Source organism: Periophthalmus magnuspinnatus, chromosome 22 (genome assembly GCF_009829125.3).
Source record: "Periophthalmus magnuspinnatus isolate fPerMag1 chromosome 22, fPerMag1.2.pri, whole genome shotgun sequence".
NCBI classification, from domain to species: domain Eukaryota; kingdom Metazoa; phylum Chordata; class Actinopteri; order Gobiiformes; family Gobiidae; genus Periophthalmus; species Periophthalmus magnuspinnatus.
In genome coordinates this window covers 12,155,127-12,166,647 of record NC_047147.1, presented here as the reverse complement: position 1 = coordinate 12,166,647, position 11,521 = coordinate 12,155,127, and the positions used below count along the sequence as shown (strand labels likewise).

Genomic DNA, 11,521 nt, shown 5'->3' with positions numbered 1-11,521 from the left:
ATGTGTAAGCCAATTACTGCTCAAACATCTTGGCAAACCACTGGATAACACACACACTGAGATGTCAAAATAGCCTGCAGATATGCAAGGACAAACTTGTGGTGAAATATTATTATTAGCTAACCAATATCTTCATTTATCCAAATTGCTATGGATATTATAAAAAAAAAAGTGATTTCATTTGAAGAAAGACACGTTTTTAGGGGTATGGTTACAATTTATTTCCTTTTGAAAATATACCCATAAATTTGTCATATGAAAACAATTATACAACCTTGAACATTTTATCACAACAGGATCACAATTTAACACCCACACCCCTGTGTTACAAAGAATTGCCCTTAGTTTTTTGTTTTTTTTCTTATTTCACACTGAAAACATTTTAGAACAAAGAAAAATAACAATACAAGAATCCACTATAACTTTCAACTTGCCATCTATGAAATACCCTGAACCCCCTACTGCCCCAGGGAAGATCCCAGACACGCAAGCTTGAATTGGTGTGGTCAAAGAAAAATGAGAAGGGGAAATTCTACCCATAAATCTGTGAAACTCAACTTTGTCTTGTCCCAAAGAAGACGCTGGCCAGTAAATCTTTGCCATTGTGCCTGGCCACACTCCATTTTATATCATATCAAGGGATTTGTGTGGCAGGAAAATCTGCCTTTGATTTATAATGTTATAAAATGGGTTTAACGTGACGTTTCTATAGCTCAGAGCTTTTCAAGAGCAATAACAGGACCGAACACTGCTATTCTTCAGGTAAAGTGCAGTGGCTGGAGGGCATATCTCTATGGTAAAGACAAAGCTGACACAATTCACACAGTAACAAGTGAATCTACTTTAAGATTAGAAAAATCCCTATCTAACTTTGGAATCATTACAAGTGGGTGATTTAAAAAAAATCTGCAGCATTTTCTTCAGTACAATAATGTCATTTGCATACAAACATTTATAATTGTGGTTGGCTCAACAGTGACAATACTGTTGTTACACCAACTTAGCAAAATCAACGGCCTGATAGAATGTATTGGACCCTATTAATCATTTAAACTGTTCAGACCGACAAAAAAGGCAATACGTGCACATGCACAATGAAACACATGAATGCAACATGCACCCAGGCGCTCACACACAAACAGAAGTCACATCTTTCATACAGCAGCTAAGATGATATAAGACAATTTAGTGTGGACATTTTGCAATGATAGGTCTACTGCCAGCCAAAGATGTCCCCTGTCACTCTCAGTGGCTCAAACCTTCACCTCGATGTCACATCATTACTCATTACATCACCACTGAAACACATGCCTAGTGCAGCACTATATCACTCCCATATTGATATGTTGGTTATAGTATTATATTCAATGTACTGAATGAGAACATTATTTCATATAAACACGTCCACAGTTTCATATATCACTTTTATATTAACATGTCCACTTGAGCACGAGATCACCCTCATATTAACAGCCACTACAGATACATCATTTTCGTTTGTCACAAATCCACTGAGTCATAGAAAACGTGTTTCCGTTAATATGTGTGCACTGTGTATGTGTCTGCCACACTCTGTTTAAATCATCTTCATGTTGACCCGACGTGGGCCGCTGGTTTCAGCCACATCTGAAGTCGCCCCGTTAGACTTACGAGGGACATACTCAATATCAAAGTTGTTCTTATGCCGTCCTTTTCCTCGACTCCAGGCAAAAAGGAGCAGGAAACAGAAGACAACCACACCTAGGAATGACAGGCAGCCCATGGCTGTGGAAATAATTATAGTCTTTATGTCTATGGGGACTGTCATGTTGTACAATACTGTTCCATTTCCCCAAGTGTTGTTAGAGTCTGTCAGATAGTTTGAGCTCCTGTTGCTATAGTGAAATCTGTCCCCAAAGCCCAAGCTCTTCACAGCTAAAGAGGCTGACAGGCTGGCATTGCCAGCAGGGTTACTGGCAATACATAAGTACACCCCGCTGTCATGCAGCTCTGTGGCCTTGATCTCCAGGGTCCCGTCTGCTTGGACCTCCACCCTGCCGCTGCTCTTAGCTGTGATGTGACGTCTGTGAGGGGTAATCCAGACCACTGAGGGCCGTGGTGCTCCCTCTGCTGTGCAGCTGAGCCGGGCAGGCTGGCCCTCGTCAGCCATGAGAAGCTGAGTTGTGTTGGGCCCAATCCTTGGTTTGGTGCAGGTCATGTACCTGGAGACAAGGGGCTCCCTGAGTTCTCGAAGAGATTTCCCCTGGAGGTGCTCGGGGGCACTGCACTCAGGCTGGACATCCAGGATGTGCAGGGAAGGGGGCTTATGGCTGTTGAGCAGCCACAGCAACCTGCAGTCGCACACTAATGGGTTTCCACCTAGACAGAGCCTCTGGAGGCTGTCTGGAGAGCCAAATACCTCCCTCTCCAGAGAGTCCAGGCGATTGTGTGACACATCCAGGAGCTGCAAAGACTTGAGGCCTGTAAAAGCAAAGGACTCCACAGACAGCAGCTGAGAGCCTTGGAGGCGGAGTTCCAGCAGGTATGGCAACTCCCCAAGCTCCCCCTGTTGGATGTGCCTGATGCGACAGAAAGAGAGATTAAGATGTGTGAGGTAGGGCAAACTGCGCAGTGCATCACCGGGAAAGGCAGATAGGTTAGTGTTGGTAATGTACAATGAGGTGAGGTTGAGGCCATGCAGTGAATGTGGTGGCAGTGCGTCCAACCAGGGCCAGTAATCAATCTCCAGGTGGCGGAGGCGAGACAGCCTTTTAAAAGAGGATGGTTTTAGAAAACTGATGCTCAGATGGCGCATTCGCAGTTCCACCAGGCTGTGCAGGTGAGCTAAAGCATCAGTAGGGATCACTGTCAAATTTGAACGTTCTAATGTCAAACTTTGTAGTCCAAGCAGCCCAGTAAAGGCCCGTTGAGAAACAAACACAAGCTCATTATCCCCTACTTCTAGTGAAGACAACCTGCGCAAATCTTGAAAAGCATGATCCAGGAGAACCACCAGTCGGTTGTGGCTTAGGTCGAGGCGTGTAAGATTGGTCAGGCCTGACAAAACACCAGCAGGGACCAATTGAATCAAGTTGCTGCGAAAGTTGAGGGAGCGCAAAGCAAGCTGTGAACGAAATGATCCAGGCTCAACAACACTAATGAGATTATCACTGAGATCGAGGTCCTCCAGCTGCAGAAAGGAGGAGAAGTTGTCCGGTGTGATGATCCGTAGCTTGTTTTTACTGAGGTCCAGGACTCGCGACTCGATGGGGATGCCTTCGGGGATGGAGGGCAGGCGCTTCCGATGACAGCTGACCGACTTGCTTTGGGCAGAGCACTCGCACCTAGCGGGGCAGCTCAGGCCTGAACTGACCAGCAGGAGCAGCAAGGCCCCACCCAGAAGCAAGTGGCAATGGTGCGACGTGGGCTGACACATGTCTTTTTTATCCATCATTCCCTTTGCCATGGCTCTGTATCTCACCCATACAGACCACCATCACGAGTGAGCCCTGGAAGACAAAGATAAAAAAAAAAAGTTAAACTTTGAAGAAATGCACTTTGGAACTGTATTCAACTTTTGGATCCCCGCCTTTTTGCATTTTCCACCTTTCACACTTTATGCCTTGTTAAGCTGCCAAGCCTTTTCTCTGTTAATTAACTGTCCCTGTTTCTGCCAAGGTGGATATGATGGAATTAAGCTCACAGCGGGGCGAGGCTGCACGAGAACTATTGGCTACAGAAAACAGAAAAAAATGGAGTCGTGCGGTACAAAAGGTTGCAGGCTAACAGGAAGCAATTTTATAAAGATGGGAACTGCTGAAACTTGGTGGCGAGAAATGACCCTCATTAGTGTGCTAAGGCTAGATGCTGAAGTGTATCTACTGTATATAATGTATTTAAGGGAAGGAGGGAGTGAGGGTGGCAAATCTTCAAACTAAATAAGGAATGAAACAGTGGCATGTGTTGGCTTCTATATGAGGAGTCAAAGCACAGCTGTAGAATGAATTAAACATACACTTTATATGTCAACCTTTCCAATAAATCATCAACACCTGATTTAATGACTTATTGTTTCATTTTGCAGTCAATGTTCTAAGGTTTCTAATTCCTGATTAAATTTTGGGCTTTACAATCATTTACAAACCTTATACAGAACACTAAAGACAAGATTAGCTGATTAAATATTTACATAATCCTCGCAACTGTCATATTGGCTTCATTGTTTCCTTATTTACTTTCTTGGATCATGCATTATTCCCCTCTCTGCTCCGTCTGTCTGACATTACGATAATGCCAGGAAATATCCACATTTTGCAGCAAAATTCACTTCCCGAAAAAAAAAAAAAAAAAAAAAAAGTTTAGCTATTTACTCCAGCATTCTTCATTTCTATTTATTATTTTTAAATATACAACTCTACAAAAGAACTATACCCTACAATACAAAAGACGATATCAAGTGCATGATGGTTGGAGTCGTGAAAATTCTGCAAGGCTATAATCCCTTATGTTTTATGTATTTTCATTTAACTTTGCATTCTGCCTTTCCCAGCCAATACGGGATTTTGTGAGACGGGAGATAATGACGGGGTAATGAGAGGCAGTATGTGCAGTTCAACTGTTAAACATTATGTTTGCTGGGAGTCTGTGCTTCTCCACCGCTTGGGAAGGCACAGACCTTGACAGAAGCACCTCGCTGCAGCCACAGGTTGTTGAATTGACAGATAGCAGTGTAGACAGAGAGGCTGCCCATAATTGCCTCATTACCACTTGTATCTGCATTCAGCTCATGGCTATCTCTGCCAATTAGGTGCGCAAACTGCAAGACACATCTGCGAGCACTGGGAAATTTTAATGCACTATCATAAAGGATGGAAAGAAACGCCTCAGATAAAAGGTGATTTTAAAGCTTTTAAAACTGTGTCAATCACAGCAGAACTGCCATGGTGTGCACGTAACAAGCACAAAGACAGACATGCACTCTACTTTGATAGTAACCAGAGAGATGTTCATAAAATAACTGAGAAGAGACTTGTATAGCTCTCTCCCGATCCTATGTCGTTCCCACAGCACTCACCCCTCTCCTGGCTCAGACACCGCACCGCACGCATCTCCATATCTCGCACATCCCTTCCTCCTCACTATCGCCGATGTATGTCCCGCTCTGCCTGTTGGCACATCTTCCACCTATCCTCCATCCAGCGTGGCTCTCCCCAGCCTGGCAAAAGCCCTGGTGCACTCATCAGTCCCTGCAGGCTGGGCTTTCTATCGATCGCAGCGCAGACACATCAGATGCCAGGAATGTAGCCTTTAACAAAGAGCAGGCCGTTGCCACAGCAACTACAAACCCTGACTCCCATCCGCTCTATGTAGTCTGCCAATCAAATTAATGAAAAAAGGAGGAATAGAGTAAGCAAGGTGACATCTTTTTCATATTGTGCGAGTCCAGGCATCGAGAGGTGACACAAATTGAACACGTTCCAAGGAAATTCACTTTCATTGGGAGCGCGGAGTCTAGTTTAGGGTGTTTCCAAGCTGTCATTCGCACCGCCTTGCTATTTGTCGACCTGTCTTGTTGCCCATCCATCTGGCGCTGGGGTAACTATCTCTGGCTGTCTACCTTATTATCCATCCACAAGCCCCCTTCTGTCTTTGTGTATTTATCAGTCAAGCCTTATACCATCAGCTCCTCTCGCTGCTCTGCGCCCCCCTGTTTAATAATTACAGTCCAGTTGCCTGTTGCCGCGGCGAGGGACCGATGTTGTGCGAGTTGTGTGTGAGGCAGCATGTAGTCATCTGCTCAGAGAGTTGCCGGCCACATAAAAACACTACAGCCTCATAAGTTATTTAAGCTCATGTCAGAAACATGGCATGATACCGTGGATATTGGTATTCCAAACCAAGCTCCAACTGAATCTGATATTTCTTAGTATAATGTCAAAATATTATTTACTGGAAAAAAAACTAAGAAGTTTTTATAAAATAAAAAGAAATGTATAAATCAAGTTTTTAGAATAAAACACTATGTCAGTACTTGCTGAAGTGCGTAACCTTGAAAAATGATCTAGACCAGTGAGTCTGTTTGATGTCCCAATCCATATCTGACACAGAAGCTCGCTCTGCTGTTATGGTCTGTTTTCCCCTCTTTGCCTGAAGACATGTTTCTCTCTCTGTACAATTAGCAGGCAGCAAAGACAGAAGATGTAATATGGTCCTGTGTAATATGATATAATGAGGTGAAATATGCATGTGCAAGTCTTTAGGAAAGCTTGTTTAATTTTTTATGTTGCCAGTGCCCCACATCTGGTCCAATTTAGCTCAAATAATAATTACTAGTGGTCATTTAGGAATTTCTCCACTGTAAAGATTTTGTTTAGCGCTGCCTGCTTTGAATTCAATTCAAGAGGTTGATAAAAATAGGCCTGTCACGATAAATAATATATCGACTTATCATCCAATAAATGATAGCTGGATCAATATATTTTGGGGCGCAATATTTATCGTGGGTGAATTTTATTTGGAATAATGGGGAGATTTTTTTGTTATTTTTGTTGTAATACAAAAAAAAAAAAAAAAGTAGTTTCTATGGCTAATTATTGTTTGATTCTGCTGTTTATTTGTTGCAGCTCATGTCCTTTAATGAGACTGTATATTGAAACAATTGTTTACTGTGGTTATCCTGTTTTATTGTTATTGTATCTGTGGCATAATGTAGTTTTAATATTATTGTTTATCATATTATAGCTCTGTAGCAATACATCATGCTTCAAAAAGTGTTATCGTGACAGGCCTAGGTAAAGAACATGCTTTAATCCATTTGTGTGAGATGGAGCCTGTGGTTCAATACTACAAACAGTGTATTGTGGGAAATGAACATATGCAGTCTAAAATGGCTAATAATTGTGTGACATGAAGTCTAGTCAAAGTTTGAGAAGTGGACTTAGCACCTCTTGTGATGCTGTCAATAAACCCTCGGCAGAATGTCAATGCTTCTTAACTGTGTGATGGTCAGGCGAGAAGGTCACTCTAGCCTGCATACATTGACCACGACAACCAATAGAGCTGACCTACACAAACATAGCATTTTCTTTGGAGCAAATGGAGCGCACTTACACAATAGACTATGATTGATCACAAACCCAAAAAGGACTTAGGGACAAACAGACAATTGAGTGAAATCTGTTGTATGGTGTATGGAGGGAGTACTAGCTCTACTCTAAGGTAACAATGAAATATGGCAAGTGCAATACAAGTATAAGAAAAACCTGCATGCAGTACAGTCACAATTTTGATTACTTTTAAGGATGATGCAGGTAAGCAGATTCAGGCATCTGAATCCTTCTGGTCAGCATTTTACTATTGTGATACACAGTTAAACGGCTTTGTGACTCAATTGATAAAACAGTTTTAGAGATTGGGAATCTAAAGGAGAAAAGTAAACTTTTGGACAAAAAAATTTAATCTGAGGTATTTCATTTACCTTTAGAGGTAAAAAGATCTATGCATAACTGCTATATTATAATTAAAGAGGGGGTATAATGCAAAACCTACCATGTTATAACGTTGTTCCCTCATCATAAACATGCCTAAAGAGGTTTTGCATGCATGTTTGAGTATTTTAGCAATCTCTCACAGGCACTATTTGAACTGTCCTTACAGTTAACTGATATTTCCAGTGCTCAGCCACAGACCGTGTAAGGAAGTGGACTGAGTGAGTGCGATGCCATCCACAGCGTTCAGCTTCAGCCAAATGATGCTCATCGTGGCTAACAGTTATACTGGCAAATTTGGAGCTGGGTTCCATATTTGGAATTCCAACTGTGAGTATCATAGTAACTAAAGAGCCAATCTGGAGCCAGGCTGTTGAATGATCCTTGCCGACTGCACTGCTGGTTTAGCAGGGAGCAGGGGCTTAGCAACACTGTCAATAAAACCTGTTGCTAACGCTAGTGGGAGGGACCTCAGGGAAAGAAGGCATCTAATTTATGGACAAAATAGCAAAAATAAAAATACCAGGATCAAGTAGAGCAGGTTAATACAAACATTTTAAGACCAAAATGATGAGTCTGACAGCAGCAGTTACAATTCAGCAGCAGTTTCAATAGAAAGTGAATAGGAGCCAGAGTTACCTATGTCCATTTATATATTCAGTCTATGTGCTCAGCCCACAAGCCTACAGCACTGATGCTTTTTCACGTCAATTCACCATAAAACATGATACAAAACTGTACAGAACAACCTGAAGCTAGTTTAATTTGCAGAACATATCCTTTTGATTCTCAGCCCACACTTTCTTTATGCACACACAATATGCATGTAGATATTTTATTGCATGAATATATAGCAAATATTACTTGAGAAATTTCACTTTTTAATGTTGTTCTAGTTCACCACTTTCAGCCTTGCTCAGTCTCCTTTCTGTTTTATTCAACCATAGCATAAAAAAAAAAAAAAAAAAAAAAAAAATTATGGTTGTGTTGAAAACTGGGTAAGAAATTGCAAGTTATGTCATCACAACACAATGAAAAACGCTTTGCATATGATTATTTTTCATACAGAATTAGACAAGGCTGAGTTCAAAGTGTCATGGCCATCCTATTTATTATGTCGGGCAAACAATCCCAATTAGTCAAGTTTAAAATTATCCACAAGTGTCCTATTTGTAAACAGCCACAAGAAGCCCCAATTCTCTGACCCTGAGCGACCTTAGTGACACACATACTGCAGCCGACGTTTCTGAACTGTCTTCGAGGCACAGATTTAGAAACATGTCGGGGAGCCAACTGTGTCAAGGGCAGGGAGGAAGAAGAAGGGGAAAAAAAATCTGGGCAAAAATGGTAATGGCGTTGGGGGTGTTCATTGAGAAGGGCAGCCTACAGGGTTGCAGCGTTTTGGGATTTGGATTCTGAATTGGATTAGAGTGGCAGTAAAAAGAGTGGAAAATCTGACAGCCGAAAAGGAGCTGTGGGGTGATGTATGACTCACGGTGAGAGGAGGAATGAGTTGAGGAAAATACAAACGGTGTGCAAGATAAAGCAAGACAAAATATGGCGGCACACTTAAGCGACCACATAAACGCCCTTTCTTCTCTGAATTCAAATGGGACTTTAACCTGCGCTAGCGTTCACAGAATAGTTCCATTACAGCCTTGTTCATTATCCTTCCAGTTTCTACATTCTGGCCCCTGACATTACCAAAAGTGCATTCCGCTCCAGCGAGAACTCCCCAATTGCCGCTCCAAATTACGTTATTGCTTTCTACAAAATTATTAATGAACTAACGATGAGGTCTATTGACAAAATCCAGCACCTTGTTCCCCCGCTAGGCATCCATTAAAGTCTGAGCTTCATCTTCTGAGAGAATCCAGAGAGCTGCTACTTTGAGCTAAATGTGCTAATGTTCATTTACCTCCACATTTAGAGAGCTGTGCCAATAAAAAGCCTTTCCCATTTTGGTGTACATGATAAATCTAACTATAAATCCCCACTAGTATACATAGCTTTGCCCATGGATGTCGTTATTCAGCCCACAGCCCAATGGAAAAACATTTTACACAACATAAATCTTATGATACGAGCTGCTTCCTCGGCAAGTGCAGCTATAATTTGCATTTACAGTTGTTTGCCATTTTAACAAAAATACATAGTTTTTGCGTTGCCAGGTGTCACTTCAAATTGTCATTGGGGGTGTTTTGAATTGTATTGTTTATTATTAAAATATTCAAACTGGAGCCAATAGATTACATTTCTCGATTGGTAGACACCATGAAAAATTGAATTCTCTCACATGGGCGCATATGAATGAGATAGCACACAAATATTGTACAGAATAACGTGTGATAAGTGACAGGACAGCCCATGATAAAGAAGACCTATTGTGCTTGAGTCTGCTAAATAGTTATAATCTATGACAACCGTGGATAAATTATGTTATAAAGTGCACATTTTAGATCTCAATGTTCATGTTAAATGTCTTGATAAAAAACAACTCTTCTGACTTCCGCGTTAGAAAACTGAGATGCCCAATGGAAGCTGGCGTCGCCGTAAACGTCATGACAATAAAGATTCGGCACCTCTGATGGATGGCTGCAGATCACACTAGCGAGCAGCAGATTTTTTTTCATTTGTGCCCAAATGACTACGAAACACTGCCGATTTCTACGTGTATCACCAATTAAGAAAATAAACTGGCGAGCAAGGTTTGTAGAGAGCAGTAGGTGTATGTCGGTGGTGGTGAAAATGGGGATTAATCAGCAATATCGCGTCTGCAAAATAACCTATTAAAGATTGCTCAAATATGCACAAATCACTCCAAATACAACTTTGGGTGAGTAAATGGTGAAGAGAGACAACTATAACATAGGCCTGCTTTAAACTGTCTGAAGCCAACACAAATGTATGCATATTCTTGTATGGTATTGCCTCTCCACAGCTCTGACCTGTAACTCGCAGATTCTATGCAGGTAGATAACTTTAAAGTCATACTAAGGAACACTGTAGACATGGCGATAACATCCCCTTGGAGACAAGCAGGTGGTGGACCCTCCATGGCACACCTTTGTTGCCGCTGTGACATATATCCCTAAATTACATGATTCCTTCCCACTGGTTATAACATAGATTTGACAGTAAAAAAAAAAGACGTTTCACATTTTCATTACGCCAAAAAGCCATTCAGATATTTCAGATAATTTCATCATCACCATCTTGACAGAACTACGGAAAGAAAAGCGAAACTTCTTTGCTATATATAACATACAGTAGTGTACATTGAAGCTACTAAAACAATTCTTGTCTTCACTAGAGGTTGATAAGCCACATATAGATCTGTTTCAAATCCTGCCACAGAGTGTTACTGTCTCTTCGGGTGGACTTCGGAAACTGGTGTTTAATTCATATTATTTAATGCAAGCAGAGCCCTGGTGACTCCTGCCATGTGAGCCCCTGCACTCTAAGTGAGGACGCTTTGATGCTGCGCGTGCTGTATGTTCTTTGCAGTGGCAGTCCAAAGGGATGTTGTTGTTTTTTTACATTGTGCGTACACATCAGCAATCTCTCCATGTATTCCAAACAAACACTAACAAGCCCCATGCATTTTCACTTCTATTCCGGGATTTGCGGCGACGCACATGCACCCCCCCACCCAACCCGCCCACCCACTGACTGCCCTGCCGAGTGCAAAATGTCAACGGAGTTTTCAGGATGCTGCCGGGGATCGGGGAAAAGTCGAAAAGCATGTTCTCTGCAGCTAATTAGCGATCGCACATTCAAACCCGCGCCAATTAAAAGCGCCTCTTTCTGCACCAGTGCCCATGTCTCCTCCGTGGGCCATCATGCGCGGTGTCTCCTACGGCGTGTGGCGGCTTGTTGCGCGCCCAGGGATGCAGCGAAGGGGGGGTGGGGGTAGGGTAGGCGGGGTGAGGTGGTGCCAGGATTTAGACAAGTCCGCTTAATACTCGGTCAGTGTTTGCTCATACTGATAGACAGGGGGGAGGACCAGTGCGCAACCCGCTGAAAGAAACAAAGAAACACGTGCCGCCCTCTGC

At 42.3% G+C, this 11,521-nt stretch overlaps 1 protein-coding gene across 5 annotated transcripts in view; it reads right to left on the bottom strand.

Annotated features, from left to right (window-relative positions):
- Positions 1-201: 201 nt before the first annotated feature.
- Positions 202-11,521, bottom strand: part of lingo2b (leucine rich repeat and Ig domain containing 2b) — a 41,233-nt gene continuing 29,913 nt past the window's right edge. For 2 of the 5 annotated variants that reach the window (XM_033987656.2, XM_055231234.1), the window contains exon 2: positions 202-3,488. In XM_033987656.2, coding sequence (XP_033843547.1) covers positions 1,577-3,445 — 1,869 coding nt within the window. In that variant the 5' untranslated portion in view covers positions 3,446-3,488 and the 3' untranslated portion in view covers positions 202-1,576. Of the gene's footprint in view, positions 3,489-5,053; positions 5,103-11,521 lie in introns of those variants that run through there. The other 3 variants (XM_055231231.1, XM_055231232.1, XM_055231233.1) reach the window with 2 other exon arrangements.